Genomic DNA, 21,158 nt, shown 5'->3' with positions numbered 1-21,158 from the left:
TTCGAGATAAAACTGGAAAGTGCTATATTCCTTCCAGTAGTTGGCTGTCCCTACAGTCAGCTTGAATGGATTTCCACCCATCCCCACTCCGGTGGAGACAAGGACATTCACCCCCACAGCCCTATCAAGTTGAGAAAGCAGTTGGCCTTGACAGAGTCACATTACAAAGGGAGGAATCCGTCTCTTTCTTTCGTTTTCTAATACTTTCTCTGGAACCTCAGGTCTTGCAGGCTCATACAACCATGCCCTTTGTGGTCTACAGCAGAGGTCTTCCTCCCTGCGTTGTGCGTGTGTAGAAAGGCACTCGGAAATTCAGAATAAGGCAGCGTGTTCCAGTCTCCTGTCGTCCTGTTAAGGAGAGAAGAAAAACTTATGGAAATGCAGTGGATTGAAAGTTTGAGTCATGTAAGGTGTGGAAAACTATATCATTAGAGGAAAATGCTGAACATATATAGTCACCTATTAAAACTGTACGGGGAGGGAAATAAGGTTGTTGTTTTTTCTGGAATACGAGTCACGTAATCACATCACCTCTTTCCTGCCTCCTATGCTTGACTGCTTGATAAGTACACATGGCATTCAATCATTATAGCTTGGGAAATATATATATTATATATATATATATATATATATATATATATACATATGACATATATGTAATATATATTATATATCATATATATTAGATATATGTAATATATATTATATATATCTAATATATATTATCTATCTATCTATCTATCTACATATATATATTATATATATAATATATATATATATATATATATATATATATATATATATATATATTATATATATATATGTAGAGAGAGAGTGCAAGGCAGGGAGAGGGGCAGAGGGAGAGAGAGAGAATCTTAAGCAGCCTTCATGCTCAGCATGGAGCCCAGTGCAGGGCTCGATCCTGGACCCTGGGATCACGACCTGAGCTGAAATCAAGAGTCGGACGCTGTACTTACTGAGCCACCCAGACGCCTATAAATATATATATTTTTTATTTATTTATTTACTTACTTATTTATTTATTTATTTATTTACCAGTGTATCTAACGGGAGAATTCAATAAGAGTGGAACCTATCTGTGAGCGTTCACACTCCCCATTCAACATCGACGAAATTCTAGTTGACTCTGATGTCCTTGGCAACCTGGTAAACATTTCTCTGGAAGAATCCTGTAAACCAGGTTTGCCTTGTTTGGCATTTGTGGCAATCTGGCAAGATTCCCCTGGAGAATTATTGGTCCACAAGTTATCCGAGGACAGTTGAACGTGCTTGTCACATGGTAGCACTTAGCGATCAGATGGTAATTGGCAAATCTTCCTCCCCCTCCCCGCCCCCCCCCCCGCAACCCTGGACCAGTGCCTCTCACACCTTACTGTGTGCCATGGATGGAATGTTTGGGTCCCCCCACACTGGAAACTCAAGTGTTGAAATCCTAGCCTCCCAAGGTGATGGTACCGGAGGCAGGGCCTTTGGGGGTGATTAAGTTATGAGGGCAGAGCCCCCACGGATGAAATTAGTGCCCTTACCAGAGAGACCCCAGAGAACTCCCTCTCCCCTTCTACCGTGTGATGACACGGCAAGGAGATAGCCTTCTGCGAACCAGGAAGGGCACCCCACCAGACACCAGATCAGCTAGTGTCTTGACCTTGGGCTTTCCAACCTCCAGAACCATGCAAACTCGACATCTCTTGTTTATAAGCTGCCAGATAGCGTGCATAGGTGACCTGGGCGTCTTGTTAAAATGCAGACTGTGCTTCGGTAGATCTCAGGCAGGGCCCGGCCGTTCTGCCTTTCTCACAAGCTCACAGGTGATGCCAGTGCTGCTGGCTCAGGGCCACCCTGTGAGAATCCAGGCCGTCCTGGCCACTTGCTGTATAAATGAGCCGTGTCTGCAAAGTTAGCAGGGAGCCAAACCTTGCTACCCTGTGCCAATGTGTGCAGAACCCTTGTGTGTCCGTGACCTCACGTCTCTTTACGTCCCAATAACACTACCCCCGGCAGGACCAGGAAACACCCCGGGACGGAGGAGCCCTCAGAGGCCCATGGCATGAGTCCCCTGCTGACCTTCCCACCTAGCATCTCAAACTCCATTTCATCCTCTCAGTACGTGACTGTGTGCCCCAAATTCTGCCAAGGCCTTGGAAGGTTCTGGCAATTCCCTCCCTTTCTCCACTGACTAAACGCTTCCTTAGTATGAGGACGATTTCTACAACTATTGGTCATCCAGGTCTCCTCATGGGACCCACAGGACCTACACTTAAGCCTCCATTCTAAAAATGTGTTACGTACCCCTCGTCTTTATCCTCTGACATGCAGGGAAAGGGCTCACAAAGTTCAGAAAGACAGTAGGGGACTTCAACTTCACGGACCAAGGGGGCGGTGCTAGATGTTCTGGGAAGGAAGGTCTAAGAGATTTATGAATTCCTTAAGGCTGATTTAAAGAAAGAATCAAGAAAGAATATTCACAAGGGGAGTATCCCAGCCCAGAAATTTGAGCTGTTGCTGTGCTTAAGAACCACCCATCATCAGAATATGCGTTTGGACCAGCCTGAAGAATCCTTAAGCCAAAGTGACAGGGCTGATTTCCGCTGCCTTTTCCCCCTAATTGCCCCAGTGGAAGTAGGTTAGATCTTTAACTGGTTATTTTAGTACCATGGAATTTACAAATAAACCGGCAAATCGACCTCATTATTTTAAGATCCTAGGAAATATGATTCAGGATTTGTCATTATTTTTTCCAAGGAAGAAACTGGTATAGATATTTTCTGGACGGGTACATTTCTGTGACTTTTCCGGTTAGAAGGCAGCCGGGCTGACCTTTCATAAACTCTGTTTGAAAAGAAACAGTGTTCAGAATGTAAGAGTAAAAATAGTCACCACTGGCATGTGTGTATATCCTTGATGGTTTCCCTGAGTGTAATGGGTGCCTCTGAAAGCCTTTCCACTGTTTTCTTTGGGTCTTTGTTTAGGGGGAAAAAAACAAAGTCCCCATTCCAAATGGTTGCCAAGAAGGCGGCATTTGAAAAAGTGAGTTTAATCACTATCAGAATTGCTGGTCTTACTTTATCAACATCAGAGTTGTGTGGTTTTGCATCCCTGAAGGACAGACTTACAGCGTGGTGCTGGATGATGGCAGGAGGCGAATCCCATCAGATGCACCATAAAGCTCTGCCCACACCACCAAACTTCTCCAGAGACAGCCGGGTGTGCCTTCCAGTGGTGGACTGGGGCTGTCGTTACATTCCTATCTGATCATTTTCTTCCAGAAAGTTCTCCCTGAAGATGTTAAGACAGACCATAGGCAGGAAAGCTGTGCTCTGCAGAGTCCTTATGTGAGGATGTTGACGTAGGAGTGGTAGTTCAGGATGGGCGCATTGTATACTGTCACATACTCTTAAAGTAGAGGTTGGGGCGCCTGGGTGGCGCAGTCGGTTAAGCGTCCGACTTCAGCCAGGTCACGATCTCGCGGTCCGTGAGTTCGAGCCCCGCGTCGGGCTCTGGGCCGATGGCTCAGAGCCTGGAGCCTGTTTCCGATTCTGTGTCTCCCTCTCTCTCTGCCCCTCCCCCGTTCATGCTCTGTCTCTCTCTGTCCCAAAAATAAATAAAAAACGTAAAAAAAAAAAAAAAAAAAAAAAAAAAAAAAAAAAAGTAGAGGTTGTATTAGGTTCCTGTGGGGTGGGGAGGGGGACTTAAACAGCAGACATTTATGCTCTCACGGTTCAGGAGGCTGGCAGTCCAAGTTCAAGGTGTCAGCAGGGATGGGTTTTTTCTGAAGCCTCTCTCTCCCTGGCTTGGAGAAGGCGGCTTTCCCCCAGCGGTCTTTCCACTGTGGGTGCAGGTCTGGAATCCTAGCACAGAAGTTAAGAATCGCAGCAACAGGGGCGCCTGGGTGGCTCAGTCGGCGAAGCGTCCGACTTCGGCTCAGGTCACGATCTCACGGTCCGTGAGTTCGAGCCCCGCGTCCGGCTCTGGGCTGACGGCTCAGAGCCTGGAGCCTGCTTCCGATGCTGTGTCTCCCTCTCTCTCTGCCCCTCCCCTGTTCATGCTCTGTCTCTCTCTGTCTCAAAAATAAAGAAACGTTAAAAAAAAATTTTTCTTCAAAAGAAGTGCAACAACAGCAACATAATTCTCGAAGCGATAGTGTAACCCACTGGAGATGAGAAGATTTCTGTAGAAATAGGCCCAGGTGTTTTGCAGAGAACAGGGTGGACCTTGGCCACTTACGAGGAGTCTTGGTTGTGCTTCCTCTATTCTGACTTGCTCGTCCCCACGCTGCCCACCACCAGGCAGGAGCACCTGGGGGAGGGGCATCAGGATCACACACGGATTCTGCGTTCAGTAGCTCCTGGGCTCAGTCTGCGGGCCGATCGGCACCTCAAGGAACCCTGGTGGAGTCTGTTCTGGGCCCCAGCACCCGGCAGAGCCCATGCCGGGCCTGTAGTAGATGGCCAATGAGTGGATGAATGAGCGAATGAACGAATGAATGACAACGGCAACCCGCACATGGCAGCATTTCGGAAGGTCAGCCACGGAGGCTGTGGCCCTCCTGCCAGTCCCCCTCCCTTGGGCTCCCAGTGCAGTCCTTTAGGGAGGCTCTGCTGGGGTAGATGCCACCAGTGGAGTTGAACCCTGTTTGCTTTGCGGATGGTGGAAACGAGGCAGGTATCGTGCAGCCCCGTGTTAACCCGGACTCGAGGGGTGCCAGCACCATCCTGGCTGTGAGTGTTAATCTTCCAAGCTTACCTCCATAAATTGTCACTTTGGTGTCTTTTGGTTAGGCGGCCGCCACTAATGCCGATCTCGAACAACCACGGCGAATCATCTAGCAGACCCATTTCGCAACTCGAAAGCAAATTAGAGCGTCACCTGAACCGCCACCGGGCTAGCAAGTGAACACCGCTCGAAAGAACTAACAGCAACATTCCAGAAAGTCACAGGCTCTCCTAGAAAGTGCCTCCGTGGCAGATTTCATCTTCTTGCATGCAGGCTGCCGCAACCACGGCCCCTGGCTGGCTGCCTTCTTCTGCCCAGTGCCTTCCAGGGTCACTGCCAGCATGGGTCAGAGTGCCCTGAGCCCCCCCCACAGCGTGCCCAGCAGAGCACCTCAGTCACTGGCCAGGGACAGGCAGCCTCCTCTCTTCACGGAGGATGGAGACCGCAGAGAGCAGGAGGAACAGAAGGCAGACGAACGAGAACTTCAGACATGACTGCTTGGTCACATCTCAGCATGCAGCAAACGAAATCTCCCAACTCCTTCTGGGTGATGGACAGCAACAAGCCAGCTGGCAGTGCAATTTAGCAAAACCATCCAAACTACACAAAATAAGAAAGAAACACACAAAGTAAGTGCAGACGGGAAAAGCGTGCATTTCTCTGTAATTGCTTAATACCCTGTTACTTGGATTTGCAATGTGACTTAGGAGAAATAACGTGTTATCTAGGCGGCATTCAAACAGAATTCAACGTTCTTCTGGCCGGCGCATTTTGAACCAGACAGACCAGATTCATGGATAGATACAGAGGTTAATAATCGTTTTTGAGGGGTGCCTGGGTGGCTCATTCGGTTAAGGGTCCAGCTCTTGGTTTCGGCTCAGGTCATGATCTCACGGTGTCGTGGGTTTGAGCCCCGCAGGGGGCTCTGTGCTGCCAATGCAGAGGCTGCTGGGGATTCTCTGTCTCTCCCTCTCTCCCTGCCCCTCCCCCACTCGCACTGTCTCTGTCTCTCTCAAAATAAATAAAACAGACTGTAAAAAAAAAAAAAATCGCTTTTGAAATTATCGTGAACAGTATTTTTCAGTTATACAGTATTTCTTACAATGTTAAGCAAAATACCGGTGTATAACGATATAGCTAAAGGCAGAGATTTTCAAGGTAGTATAATGATTTTTAAATTACATCTCAAATAAGGCTGTTTTTAAAAGTAGCATACTCATATTTGGAAAATTTCGATATTGCAAAGAATTTAAAATCCCGAGCACGAACTGACTTGACATTTTTTTAAATCGTGTGTACCCTTTTGAAAACTCTACCTTCCCAATTTAAGTTTTTTTAAGCTTTATTTATTTTTGAGAGAGACAGAGAGACAGAGCGTGAACGAGGGAGGGCAGAGAGAGAGGGAGACACAGAATCCGAAGCGGGGTCCAGGCTCCGAGCTGTCAGCACAGAGCCCGACGCGGGGCTCGAACTCACGAACTGCCAAGATCATGACCTGAGCTGAAGTTCAGTGCTCAACCGACTGAGCCACCCAGGCATCCCGAAGATGACTGCCTTCTTGCTGTGTCCTCACGTGGCAGAGAGAGTGAGGCCTGGCCTCCCTTTCTCTCCTTGTGAGGACACCAATCCCATCTTGGGGGCCCCATCCTCATGACCTCGTCTAGACATCTAATTAGGTCCCAAAGGCCCCACCTCCTAAGACCACCACAATGGGAGTTTGAGCTTCAACATACGAATTTGGGGAGGACACAGTTCAATCCATTGCAGTGGGCAAGGCACTTAATTTATCTCATTTTCTTGGCCTTTTTGCTTTTCCTGTCGGGACTATTTTTTCCAGATTCTCTGTCTCCTAGGGGCTCTTTGCCCGCGTGGCAGGAGTGGGTAAAGGGTGAGCAGAGAGGGGGATGTGTGGTGTGCACAGAGCAGTAGGCCTGAGTGCCCGCCTGGTTGCCCCTGAAAGCTCTCCTCTTGGCTCCACCGGAAATGCCCCTTTCTCTTGGGTGTGCTGGGGGCTCCCCCTCGCCTGGGTTCAAGCTCCTGACACTCCTGGGCCCTTGGGGACTCCACCGCCCCCTTGATTCTGGAGGCGGCGTGGCTGCGGCCTGGTGGGAATCTTTCTGTGACCCTTTGGGTTCCAAAGAAAACATCACCCCGGGAACCCACTATGTTTGTTGACCACGTAGAGCCTTCAAGAGCGTGGACCCCAAAACAGAGCTTCCGGGAAGCGTTCACGCAGGTCCCTTTTAATAAGTCACGCACTCGCGCCTAATCATTTTCCCCATCGGTTTCATTTTCCAGACACGACATAGTAATGGGTCAAGCAACTTCTGCCTTTTCCTGTTTCCCCTTTTCATGGGAAAAAAACACTCTGTCTTTCCATATCTCAAATGAAATTGAACCCTTCTTGTAAAGTCTACATCTCAGGGAAAACCCCGCTGCTGTGCTTAGCTACTTCCTCCTATTCTCTGGTTCCTGGCACAGTGGAAGTCGCCATGCGCTCTGACTTCTATTTTCTGCTCTGAGAGCTGTCATAACTTATTTGCCTATTAGTATTTGAGAATGCTGTGTTTATTTGCAAACCATGAAGACGGCTGGGCTTTGAAGCCACGGTGATTGTTCTTTCCTGTGAACATGGATGGTACGTTTTTCACATCAGCTTCTGAAATAGGTGGTAGTTACGTGCCTTGCTGACCATACTGGGATTTCTCGAGTAACTCAATGCTCCCTTATACCGGCTAGTGACTTGAAGTTAAAAGCTATTTAGTTTGAAGCAAAGAAAGTGTTTTAATGTCCACATTTAAAAAAAAAAAAAAGGGGGGGGGGAAATTAATGATAATGAAGAAACCACGAGCAAGTACATAGAATCAGTATTTTTAGGTCATTTCTTCTTAAAGCCAACATCTAATAAATCCGGAAAGTTCTTAGGGCCAAAGGTTAGTGAGTGTGCGGGTAAATGTTTGGATGCAGAGATTGCTATTAGGCGGAATTTTGGGTCTGTGTGGGGGGGTTTTTTTATAGAAAAAAATGAACTTTTGCCTCATGTGACTGCTAACCATTTTCTGAGTCACAGAGACCCTTTGCTATTAGCCATTTTATTTCTGTAAATCTCTTTCTTTTGCCATCCTTCAGATATCAAAGAGCATGTTATATCTCCGAAGGATTTCATTTTATTCAGGGTCGACTGAAATCTTTTCACCATTTCTGCCTGCGTTTCTCAATGCAGATGATATCTTCTTTGGACCCATTTGAAATGACATGTTTTAAAGGAGCCCTGTATGAAGAGAGGCCACCCTTGCCTTTTGAAAAGAAATTAACAGAACGTAGGAATGCGTTGGCATGCTGGGGCTAGTCTTAGCGTGTTAGAACAAACCAACTTCATCTGGGATCCCAGAGTTGTCTTCCCAGGGGCACTTGAAAAGCCATGGGAGACATCCATCGGGATCGCAGCAATGGCGGGTGAGCTGCTGGTACTTGGCGGGGGTGGGGGGTGGAGCCCCACATAGTGATAAACATTCTAGACTGCAAAGCACAGGGCCACGCAAGGAAACATGATTTCATCCCAAACATGGTTAGTGTAAGTACTGGGAAGCATTGGGAGAAATCCTAGGCTCAGAAAAATTGGGATATAAAGCATCTTCCCCATCAGGCTCATCTCCCTCTTCTACACAAGAGCAAACAGCACACACATCTGGTTGTTGTTGTTGTCGTTGTCGTCGTCGTTGTTTTTCAAGGTTTCCCTTTTTTTTATTACTATTTTTTTCATTTTATTTTTTTAATTTGCATCCAAATTAGTTAGCATCTAGTGCAACAATGATTTCAGGAGTAGATTCCTTAATGCCCCTTCCCCATTTAGCCCATCCCCCCTCCCACAACCCCTCCAGCAACCCTCTGTTTGTTCCCCATATTTAAGAGCCTCTTCTGTTTTGTCCCCCTCCCTGTTTTTATATTGTTTTTGCTTCCCTTCCCTTATGTTCATCTGTTTTGTCTCTTGAAGTCCTCATATGAGTGAAGTCGTATGATATTTGCCTTTGTCTGACTGACTAGTTTCGCTTAGCATAATACCCTCCAGTTCTATCCATGTAGTTGCAAATGGCAAGCTTTCATTCTTTTTGATTGCCGAGTAATACTCCATTGCATATATATACCACATCTTCTTTATCCATTCATCCATCGATGGGTATTTGGGCTCTTTCCGTACTTTGGCTACTGTTGATAGTGCTGCTATAAACATGGGGGTGCATGTGCCCCTTTGAAACAGCACACCCGTATCCCTTGGATAAATACCTCATAGTGCAATTGCTGGGTCATAGTAGGGTAGTTCTATTTTTAATTTTTTGAGGAACCTCCTTCTAGGGTGGCTGCACCAACTTGCATTCCCATCAGAAGTGCAAAAGAGATCCTCTCTCTCCACCTCCTTGCCAACATCTGTTGTTGCCCGAGTTGTTCATGTTAGCCATTCTGACAGGTGTGAGGTGGTATCTTATCGTGGTTTTGATTTGTATTTCCCTGATGGTGAGTGATGTTGAGCATTTTTTCATGTGTCAGTTGGCCATCTGGATGCCTTCCTTGGAGAAGTGTCTATTCATGTATTTCGCCCATTTCTTCACTGGATTATTTGTTTTTTCGGGTGTTGAGTTTGATAAGTTCTTTATAGATTTGGGATACTAACCCTTTATCTGCTATGTCATTTGCAAATATCTTCTCCCGTTCTGCTGGTTGCCTTTTAGTTTTGCTGATTGTTTCCTTCGCTGTGCAGAAGCTTTTTATTTTGATGAGGTCCCAGTAGTTCATTTTTGCTTTTGTTTCCCTTACCTCTGGAGACGTGTTGAGTAAGAAGTTGCTGCGGCCAAGATCAAAGAGATTTTTTTGCCTGCTTTCTCCTTGAGGATTTTGATGGCTTCCTGTCTTACATTGAGGTCTTTCATCCATTTTGAGTTTATTTTTGTGTCTGGTGTAAGAAAGTGGTCCAGGTTCATTTTTCTGCCTGTCGCTGTCCAGTTTTCCCAGCACCACCTGCTGAACAGACTGTCTTTATTCCATTGGATATTCTTTCCCGCTTTGTCAAAGATTAGTTGGCCTTATGTTTGTGGGTCCGTTTTCTGTTCTGTTCCACTGATCTGAGTGTCTGTTTTTGTGCCATCAGGGTTTCCTTTCACCCCTGCCCCACATTGCTGCAGTTTTCACGAGAAACCACAAGGAGCCTGAGATCTACTTCCTCATTTCTAGAACGACTTTCTTGGTTATGGCTCACGTCATTTTTCTGTGGGGGACCAACACGCAAGTACTCCACCAGTACAAGCTTTTGTTAGCAAATGCCAGGCAGTGTTCAGACCGTCCTCTTGCTGGTTCTGGAAGCGTGGGGAACACATGCTGACCGGCTGGTGCAATGCTGTTATCTCCCACATGAGCAAGAGGCAAGCTTGAGATGACCTTGAAACAAGGCTGGGGTGGGGGCGGGGGTGCTGCTTTTGTAACTTTGCTGTGCTTTTGCTTTCTGATCTGGTTTCTCTGAGGGATCACATCCCACTGAGAAGTATATGGGCTGCTGAACCAAGGCCAGTCTAGCCTGTCCCTGACTTCAGGCACAAGGTTCAGGAGAGGAGGTCCCAGCAGCTGTCACACCAGTGACAGCGGGCCGGAGAATTCTATTCAGCTTTGTCAACATAAAGTCACATATAAATGCCTCCATCAGGGCGCCTGGGTGGTTCAGTAGGTTGAGCGTCCAGCTCTTGACCTCAGGTCTGGATCTCAGGGTTATGAGCGTGGCCCAAAGCCCTGCGTTGGGCTCCTCACTAGACATGAAGCCTACTTAAAATACATACGTGCATAAATAAATGTTTAAAAAAGAAAATACGTTTAAAAAAATATATTACTAAGGTTGATGTCCAAGAGCTTACTGCCTGTGTTTCCTTCTAGGAGTTCTATGGTTTCAGGTCTTACATGGAAGTCTTTAATCCATTTTGAATTATTTTTGTATATAAGAAAGCGGTCCAGTTTCATTCTTTTGCATGTAGCTCTCCAGTTTTCCCAGCACCATTTATTGAAGAGACTGTCTTTTCCCCATTATATATTCTGGCCTCCTCTGTCATCCATTAATTGACCATATGCCATGGGTTTACCTCTGAGCTCCTCCATTCTGTTCCATTGAGCTATGCACCTGTTTGGGTGCCAGTACCATACTGTTTTGATTACCACTGTTTTGTAGTGTAGTTTGAAATCAGAAAACATGGTGCCTCCAGCTTTGTTCTTCTTTCTCAACGTTGTTTTGACTCTTCAGGGTCAGCCCTGTGTTTTAACTCTTTAGCAACCATTCTGCCTTTCACTTATATTCCCATCATGCTATGCAAATGTACATTAAACATCTAAACATATATACGCACATTGGAGCACCTGGGTGGCTCAGTCAATTGGACGTCCAACTTCGGCTCAGGTCATGATCCCACGGTTCGTGGGTTTGAGCCCCACATCGGGCTCTGTGCTGACAGCTCAGAGCCTGGAGCCTGCTTTGGATCCTGTGTCTCCCTCTCTCTCTGATCCTCCCCTGCTTGTGCTCTCTCTCATTCTCTCTCTCTCTCTCTCAAAAATAAATAAACATTAAAAAAAATAAACATATATCCACACATATTCCTAATTTTAATTTTTTAGGACCTCTTCTGAATTCATTTTCAATGTGGCAAGATAGCCTAGCTATATAATTTAAACAGAGAGTTCAATAGGTATTCTATTCCTGTAGCAAATTCGAACCCTTGACTTTGACACACTGTACTTAGATCCCACCCTCCATATAAGTTGTTATGGCAAAAGGAACAACTGTGGTGCAGACCACCAGCATAAATCTACTGCAGAATTCAGCACAGTGTGCTGGAGTCCTGTACCCCCAACGGCACGTGTAAATTGCTAACTCCGTGCTCTATGTCACGTTTTCAAGTCATTGAAAACATGGTTGGACGGCTATTTTCCAACTCTTGGGGAGTGCACAGCAGGGAAGACAGATGTTGAAAAGATAAACCCACAACCAATTATAGTCATCATAGGTGCCAGGAAAGAATAGGAATGCTTAACAGAAGAGTTTGCCACATCTGGGGGCCCAGGAGCAACTTTTGTGCCCCCAGAGATGATATTTAAATTATTATTCAAGTGGGACTTGGCTAGGAGGAGATGCAGGAGGTGATCCAGGCGGAGGAAGAAGCTTGGATGAAAGCCCTGAGCCTTAGAAGCCTGGGGAGCAGTGATGAACCAGGTCAGTGTGGCTGGACCTGGGCTGTGGCAAGGGCAAGGCAGGACCTGCGCCGAGAGGTCCCAGGAGCCACTCGTGGTCTGGATGCTGGATTTTCTCCTGAGAGTGAACGGAGGCCCAAGCAGTGCTGGCAGGAAGAGAGACACAGGCTGTTTTGTAATATCCAAGTTAGGAATGTCTCAAAGAGGCTGTGGTGGTGCATTTTCCAAGACTCACCTTCTAGAATGTTCCCGAGGCACGTCTTCCTCCTTGTATGCCAGGTCCTATTGCTCTACTGCTGTCCAGTAGCATGCAGAGAACTGGGCGAGGATTTCCGGACATCCGCTCCTATAAACAGAGCTGCCCTAAGCTTACGTAAAGGCGCCCATGGCCATCCACAAGACGGTACCCACAAGACGGTACCCTCAAGGCGGTGCCCGCAAGATGGTGTCCTCCATGTCACTCCCGAGGCAGCCCCAGGTGAAGGCGCCCTCCTGGCAGTGAAAGGGGGGTGGAAGAACAAACTAGAGAGATGGAAAGAAGGATGGGGAAAAGAAACAGGCAGGGATTTTAGCAAGAGCCAGAAATTATAACCAAAATGGTAGCTATGAATCCAACTAAATGAGCAATCACTTTGAACACCAGGGGTCTTAACGACAGGGATTGTCAGAGGGGATGAAAAAACAAGACCCCACCAGATGCTGTCAATAAGAAACCCACTTTAGATGTGGAGACACATGGAGATTAAAAATAAACGTGAAGAGGGGCGCCTGGGTGGCGCAGTCGGTTAAGCGTCCGACTTCAGCCAGGTCACGATCTCACGGCCTGTGAGTTCGAGCCCCGCGTCAGGCTCTGTGCTGACAGCTCAGAGCCTGGAGCCTGTTTCCGATTCCGTGTCTCCCTCTCTCTCTGCCCCTCCCCTGTCCATGCTCTGTCTCTCTCTGTCCCAAAGATAAATAAAAAGCGTTGGAAAAAAAAAATTTAAAAAAAATAAAAATAAAAAAATAAACGTGAAGAAAGAGAAAGAGAAACCGTGGTAACACTAATCGGAAAAGAGAAAAAACTAGAAGAAATGAGTGGTGTGCAGAAGGATGGATCGGAGGAAGGGAGAAAGGGGAGTGCGCTCACAGTTCCCCCCGACTGCAAAGCCACTACGAGCCAGGCCCTGTGCTGACCCCGGGTGGGGTCCTCTTAGGGCCCCACAACCACCCTGTGAAGTAGGTCCTACCTTCATAGTTTCAGAGACTCAGGTCAACCTCCCTCTCAGCCTCTCAGAATATGGGACACGGTCCACCTTCCTGGTCCCGCTTCCATTAGAACTTTTCTTCTGCAGCTATTTTATCAGTATTAGCTCTAACTGCCCGTGACCCTTAGGTTGAATGGGGGGAAAGGGAATTTTGCATGGCCCCCTTGTCTGGCATTTACAGAACGTCCAGCAGTCAGTCTGATCTTACACCTGAAGGGCAAGTCGAGGGTTTTTTTTTTTCTTTTGTGCTCTTTTTTTAAAAAATTTTTTAAAATGTGTATTTAGGGGCGCCTGGGTGGCGCAGTCGGTTAAGCGTCCGACTTCAGCCAGGTCACGATCTCGCGGTCCGTGAGTTCGAGCCCCGCGTCAGGCTCTGGGCTGATGGCTCGGAGCCTGGAGCCTGTTTCCGATTCTGTGTCTCCCTCTCTCTCTGCCCCTCCCCCGTTCATGCTCTGTCTCTCTCTGTCCCAAAAATAAATAAAAAACGTTGAAAAAAAAAATTTAAAAAAAATAAATAAATAAAATAAAATAAAATAAAATGTGTATTTATTTTTGAGCGCGAGAGAGCACGAGCGGGGAAGAAGAAGAGAGAGAGGGAGACACAGAATCTGAAGCGGGCTCCAGGCTCTGAGCTGTCAGCACAGAGCTGAACACAGGACTGGACCTCACGAACCTCGAGATCATGACCTGAGGTGAAGTCAGATGCTTAACCGCCTGAGCCACCCAGGCGCCCCTCTTTTGTACTCTTAAAAACTTTTTCAGAGCTGCCTGCCGAGCTTTGCTGTGTGGGCCCTTTATGTACACCAGAGGTGTTCCAACTTGAGTGTGTATCCTATCACTTAGAGGACTTATAAAAACCCAGATCCTGATTCATTAAATATGTTCTGTAACTGCATAATCAGTTACCGCAGATTCAGTGGCTTAATGCAACACGCATCTATTAGCTGACAGGTCTGTAGTCAGAAGTCCAAACGTGGGCACCTGGGTTCTCTGCTCAAGGTCATACAAGGCTGGAGATTAACAAATGATAGTTGAATGAATACACAAATGAATCATTTTTCTTGATGCTCGAATGTCTGCTCTATATCCCAAACAGCTCACATAAGAATCTACTCAATATAGGTGCTCAAAATATCTCCACGTAGGTAGAACCCTGCCTCAGAAAAGCCCACCTGTCTAGGGGACTTTCCCCCCTGTAACCGATTTGCTGTCTGGAATTTTCCTCGTAGCAATGCAGTCATTCCTTTGGGGACGAGACTTTGATCACCATAATATGCTGATTAAATACAAATTCTCTGAGAGCTCTTATACTTGAACAGCTGTCATCATTAACGCTGTAATGGGGGGGAAAAAGCTCATTAGGTAACATTCCAGTCTCGTTAGAAGGGAGACGCAGAGGGCAGGGCCGTCCCAAGGAGAAAGGAAGAGCTCCGATTGTGATTCTGGGTCAGCAAGAAGAGTGGGGAAAACACAGATGAGGAAGGGGTAGATGTGGGGACATGGGAGTGACAAGAAAGAATCTGACGGCTCTGCTCGGAGAAGGCATCATGCTGGAGGTCATTTGCAAAGCCCGGATAGGAGATTTTCCAAAAACCAGCAGATAACTCTCTGCCAGCCACCGCCCTAGAGCCTGCTGAGTTGAGTGTGCTGCCCTAGAGCCTGCTGAGTTGAGTGTGCTGCTTAAGATCTGGTCATGCTAACGCGCAGCTCAACACCAGGGAGCAGGACAGTCACGTGACCGTCTCCTGGCACGCGGTGGCCCGGACTCCGGTGAGAATGTCCCAGCCAACACAACTAAGTGGTTGGTCACTTCACGGGATAAAAATGGCTGGCCAAGGAGGTTATCGAAGAAAACACAAAAGGAGTATTTTCTGGTGAAATCCCTGTTTTTGAAAAGTATTTAGGTAAGTAAGAAAGGGGATTCTCTCAACAGTTGGCACCCCCAAAATATTAACGAGTTAAGAACACCAGGTTTGGAAATCGTGGGTAACAAACATTCACAGGGCAAAGAAATGAAAGCCACAAGCCACACACCGCCGTGCAAGAAATAGGGGGGTAAATTTCCTCTCCCCCTAACCGTCTAACTTTGCAAGAGTGTTATCTGTTAACCACGGTTTCTGTGACCATTGATACATAAGAGAAAGTGAAGGGAGGGCAGACAGAGAAGCCTTCGTGTTATTACAAAAGTAATAAATGTTCACTGTAAGCCCAAACAGTAATACTAGTCAGTCCAAATAGGCACAAAAGGAAAACCCTGCAATCGTAACTAACATGCATATTTTTTCTTTTCGCCACAATGGATCCCAGCAATAAACGTCGCTTTGTAACCTGCTTTTCTTTTCTCTTAACAGTAAGTTGTGAACATCTTTTTTTTATGTCGTTAGTTTTCACCTCCTTAGTGTGAAGGGCTCTGTAGCCTGTGGAATGGATTCAGCATATTAGCCGGCCACTGGTTGGTTTTGGTATGTTATTTGCACAAGCAGGATTGCAGGGTATATGTTTGCATCTAAACCTTTGCCCACAGCTCTGTACTTTCTGTAGAATAAATTCGTAAGAGTAAAATTGTCGGGGCTTCAACTGACATGGTAAATACTGAGATTCTGAAACTGTTGAGTTTACTACCTTTTTTTTTTTTTTTTTTAACTGTATTTTTTTCAAGTCCCTTAACGTGGATCAATGACCTAATGATCTGGAGTAAAATCAGTAGTATTTTCATGGAGTCCAGTTTGAAGTCTGTCGTACTTGTGGGATAGTTCAGATGATTAACTTAGTGTAAAAATCTTTGACCTTGGAACTTGTTGGTTCCTTGATCTTGGGAACGATTGGTGGTTGGTTGTGATGAAATTATAAAATGGGGTTCGTGAGCGAATGGCTAAGAAAGAATTCTCGAGAGGCGTCTGGGTGGCTCAGTCGGTTAAGCGTCTGACTCTCGATTTTGGCTCAGGTCATGATCTCATGGTTTGTGAGTTTGAGCCCCGTGCTGGCAGCGTGGAACCTGCTTGGGATTCTCCCTCTCTTCCTCTCTCTTTGCCCCTCCCTTGTTCTCTCTCTCATTCTCTCTCTCTCTCAAAATAAATAAACTTCAAAAAGAAGGAGAAGACGGGGAAGAGGAGAAGGAGGAGGAAGAAGAGAAGAATTCTTGAGACGTTTTTGGTGCAAAAAGGCGATTTCATTACAGCATGGGGACAGGAACCCTGGGCAGAAAGGGCTGTGCCAGGATTGTGAGGAGGGACTGATTAAATACTTTCGAGTTTGCGGAGGGAGAAGGGATAGAGAGACAGTAAGTTTCTAGGGAATTTGGAAGCAAGGCTTTTCAGGACCTTGAGGGGCTGGCGCTGTTAAGATAAGGTTACTTTTAGTCTTTAATAAAACACACACGTTAAGGCACTAAGGCAGCCATGAGGTCCTTGAGGAAGGTCATGCTTTCCATGTTTCAGACGTCTACCAGTGGGCTGCAAGCTGTAAGGACATTTAACTTAAACTATGTTTTTCTTGCCTTTGTTTCCCTCTTCGGTTGGTTGGTTGGCGAACACAGTGACACGCTCCGGGACCCTTCAGGAATAGAGGATTTGCCACCAAGCTGCCCTTGGCGGTTGTCCCTTTGGGGGATTATATCAGCTGAGCAGAGCCACCCATCTCTCTAAGTTCCCCACCCCTTCTCAAGGTCGCTGCCTTCCCAGAGCTGACCAGTGTGGGGGCATCAGCACGAGCCCTTCTTCTGCTCCAGTGAGGGTCGCGTCGTCCTCAGAACCCCCACCCCCACCCCACCCCCCAGCGGTTGATGACCCTGTATTCCATCTTCAGACTCTTGGGGGAGGTTTCTTTAAAGGATGAAGTCAGGGGGCACCTGGATGGTTCAGCACGTTGAGCGTCCAACTCCTGACCTCAGCTCAGGTCGTGATCTCACGGTTTGTGGGATTGCCCCCCCCCCCCACATTGGGCTCCGTGCTGACAGTGTGGAGCCCGCTTAGGATTCTCTTTCTCCCTCTCTCTCTCTGCCCCTCCCCTGCTCATGCTTTCTCTCCCTCTCTCAAAATAAACAAATAAACATTAAAAATAAAATAACATAAAGGATGAAGTCAGGCACCATCTTCCTAAGACTTATTTCAACATAAGAAGTTCGATTAAACTGGATCCTAGATTTTTACAAAGGCAGTTTAAATGGTCTGTTAAAGAACTGTCTTAAGGGGCGCCTGGGTGGCGCAGTCGGTTGGGCGTCCGACTTCAGCCAGGTCACGATCTTGCGGTCCGTGAGTACGAGCCCCGCGTCGGCTCTGTGCTGACAGCTCAGAGCCTGGAGCCTGTTTAGGATTCTATGACCCGGTCTTGGGGCGCCTGGGTGGCTCAGTTGGTTAAGCGTCCGACTTCAGACGGTCTGTGAGTTCGAGCCCCGCGGCGGGCCCTGGGCTGACGGCTCGGAGCCTGGAGCCTGCTTCCGATTCTGTGTCTCCCTCTCTCTCTGCCCCTCCCCCGTTCATGCTCTGTCTCTCTCTGTCCCAAAAATAAGGTTGGAAAAAAAAAAATTTTTTTTTAAATAAAATAAAAAATTAAAAAAAAAAAAAAAAAAAAAGAACTGTCTTAAAAGCCTCACTCTGAAAATACCTGGAACTCTGTCTACTTTCGGATCATCTCTAACCCTGTCTTCTAAGGCCATTCATGACAGAACCTTTCTGCCTCCGTCAATCACAAACGAGTTCTGCAGAAATCTGTAAGTGGGTTAAGGTTCTGATTCTTAGCCATGCTGGCTGTGTCTCTGGTATGACCCAATGTCTTCCTAACAATTGCTAAAGAAACCAACTGTGGTTTGTAGTTGTTTGAGCAGAATCTACGTAATCCCTATAATAATGTCTCCACCAGTCGCTTACATTACTGTATAATTTCAGAGGCGGGAGAGAACGTTCAGCAAATGCCCAGGAAGTCACTTATGAAAATGTGTTGTGCCAGTGAATGGGCCAGAAGGAAAAAGACGAAGAATTGCCTTGTGAGGCATAACGGACATGCTCTCTAAATGTATTATTTGTGGGGCCCCTGGGTGGCTCGGTTGGTTAAGCGTCCAACTTCGGCTCAAGCTGTGATCTCACGGTTCGTGGGTTCTAGCCCCGCGTCGGGCTCTGTGCTGACAGCTCAGAGCCCGGAACCTGCTTCAGATTCTGTGTCTCCCTCTCTCTCTGCCCCTCCCCCGCTGGAGCTTGCTCTCTCTCTCTCTCTCTCTCTCAAAAATAAATATTTAAAACATTTTCTTAACAAATAAATGCATTATTTGAAGTAGATTATGTGACATAAAACACTTTGAGCCAGGGGGGTGGATGGGTGAGCGCCTTCGTGTGTATCCCTATCTCTCAGTGTCTGGCTCACAGCAAGGGACTAAGCTATTTTTGATGACTTCCTAAATTAAGCCAGAGGCCAAAAGCTCAAATGCCTTTGGGGTCTGGAGTGATGGGGACAATGATATCTGGAGAGCACAGGGTTTAGCCACCAGTTCAGCCATCACCCTATGGGTCTCTGGGCCCTGAGTTGACACATCTTCCCTTCCCCCCCCCCCCCCCCCCCGCAAAGAAGCCAGAAATTCTATTTCTAGGGCCACCTAGGTGTCTCAGTCGGTTCAGGGTCTGACTTCGGCTCAGGTCACGATCTCGCGGTCCGTGAGTTCGAGCCCCGTGTCGGGCTCTGGGCTGACGGCTCGGAGCCTGGAGCCTGCTTCGGATTCTGTGTCTCCCTCTCTCTCTGCCCCTCCCCTACTCCCCCCCCCAAAAAAAAAAAATTAAAAAATTTTTAAAATTCTATTTCTATGTGAAACTTCCCAGTTTTTCAATATTGACAACTAACTTTTTTAAGTGTTGGGGAGCTGGCAATTCTAGACCTAAGGGGACAGCTCTTCCATCCCAGATGCTACAGAGTAAGATGTGTGCCCAAGTTCTAGTCACTTGACAGGAATGCCCAAATTTCCTTAACAACAAGCCTGGTGCAATGATTCTCCTTTTTGATGGTGTGTGTTAATATCCAAGTTGCGGTGGAGTCTCCTTTGTTCTGTGTTGATAATTTTTTTCTTTTTAAATATACTTTAGTACATTTCTTTTTTTTTTTTTTAATTTTTTTAATCTTTAATTTTCAGAGAGAGAGAGTGGGGGAGGAACAGAGAGAGGGAGACACAGAATCCGAAGCAGGCTTCAGGCTCCGAGCTGTCAGCCCAGAGCCCGACGCGGGGCTCCAACTCACAGACTGTGAGACCGTGACCTGAGCCGAAGTCGGACGCTTAACTGACTGAGCCCCCCAGGAGCCCCAGTATATTTCCTTTTAAATATACGTTAGCGTATTTTAAATCATTGTGCCATTCTTACGAAGACAGGATATACTTCCTCGTGCAACTTATTTTCAGACTTTAAATAATCAGGGAAGAAGGCAACGAAAGCATAAAAAGGCAACCTAAGCTGTGGCCTTGTTAGAAACTTCTCGGCTACAGACAGGAAAACAGGGCCTGGGGGCGGTAATGGAAATAGTAGGAAAGCACTCATGACACAGTTTTCTCTTCTCCCGCATTTGGCAAGGAACAATTTCTGAGCTGACTCCTGAGTTTTTAAATTGGGTGTGGATACAAACTCTGCAGAGCACAGGTTTTGAAAACTGTGTTTTCTATCTGGTTTTACGGATTTTGATTTTGCTCCCCTCTTTCCTCTCTCTTGCACAACCTTCTCACGTTTTCATCTTCTGCTTGTTTAACCAGACATTCACCGGGTATCGATAGATAGGCTGTTGCGTGACCCCAGCACTGTGCCAGGTTCCTCGGGAGAACCTACTAGAATGACACGTGGCCTCTGCCTCCCGGCGGCCCACGTCCTGCCCACGTCTGGTTGGGTCAGTTCTTCCGGATGAGCATGGAATATGCAACGAAAGGATCCGGGTTCTTCCGTCAGCATTCACACAAAAAAGTAGAGCTCGTACTTTGAATGGAAGGGGGTTTATGGGGCGCCTGGGTGGCTCAGGTCGTGATCTCACGGTTTGTGAGTTTGAGCCCCAAGTTGGGCTCTGTGCTGACAGCGTGGAGCGTGCTTGGGATTCTCTCTCTCTCTCTGTCTCTCTGTCTCTCTGTCTCTGCTCCTCCCCTGCTCTCTAAATAAATAAATAAATGAACTTAAAAGGGGGGTTGGTTTAGTTGATGGGGATGAATCAATGCAGGGCTGGAATGAGAGATAACCAGCCCCATGAGCGGTAAGCACAGGGGCAGATTGTCGCTAGCCTGCTCCCATACACTTCCTGCCCAGGGGTTTTTGCTGCCACAAGATTGTGCCCCAATTGAGGAAGGCATCAAGGCAGAAATTAAAATCAGTAATTAAAGCGAGGTGGGTCGGGAAAGGACTCGACAAAAGAGAGCAAATAAGGGATGATTAATTAGGGTGGCTTTGGCCACAGTCACCTCTGAATAAACGTTACCTCCCTTAATCCACGTCTGCTGGTCTCCAGGCCACTCATTAAGCATAGTTCCGATTTGCCTATGGCTGTTTTCTCCGTCTTCGGCCTCCTAAACCGTGCATTTCCAAAAAGTCACAGAGGGTTGTTTAACCTTTCTGTACTAAGGAAAGATTGAGGTAATAAGGAAACAAAAGTTAATGGGATTTTGAGCTCACGTGGAGTTTAACAACCGAGATGAAATCTTGCCTGAGCCCTGACCTCCTTTTTAAGCTATAAATTCGAACATGCTTCTCATCCCTAGTTTTTCCTAATCAACTGATTATTTCATTTTATTTCTTCTTCTTCTTCTTCTTCTTCTTCTTCTTCTTCTTCTTCTTCTTCTTTTTGATGATTGCATTTTTTTTTTAACACTCTACCATAACCTTTAACAGAGTATGCCTGCCCTTCTGCTAAAATACATTGATCCTGGGGTGCCTGGGTGGCTCGGTCGGTTAAGCGTCCGACTTCGGCTCAGGTCATGATCTCACGGTCCGTGAGTTCGAGCCCCACGTCAGG

At 46.8% G+C, this 21,158-nt stretch overlaps 1 protein-coding gene across 2 annotated transcripts in view; it reads left to right on the top strand.

Annotated features, from left to right (window-relative positions):
* RCAN1 (regulator of calcineurin 1) overlaps window positions 1-21,158 on the top strand; it is a 103,379-nt gene that overhangs the window by 63,662 nt on the left and 18,559 nt on the right. The window contains exon 1 of one of the 2 annotated variants that reach the window (XM_058731926.1): window positions 7,355-7,372. The exons of the other annotated variant lie outside the window; for it this stretch is intronic. Coding sequence (XP_058587909.1) covers window positions 7,370-7,372 — 3 coding nt within the window. The 5' untranslated portion in view covers window positions 7,355-7,369. Of the gene's footprint in view, window positions 1-7,354; window positions 7,373-21,158 lie in introns of those variants that run through there. 2 annotated transcript variants of the gene reach the window in all.

Source organism: Neofelis nebulosa, chromosome 5 (assembly GCF_028018385.1).
Source record: "Neofelis nebulosa isolate mNeoNeb1 chromosome 5, mNeoNeb1.pri, whole genome shotgun sequence".
Lineage (NCBI taxonomy): Eukaryota > Metazoa > Chordata > Mammalia > Carnivora > Felidae > Neofelis > Neofelis nebulosa.
The sequence above is the reverse complement of the archived record's forward strand: the minus strand, read 5'-3'. Positions and strand labels throughout refer to the sequence as shown.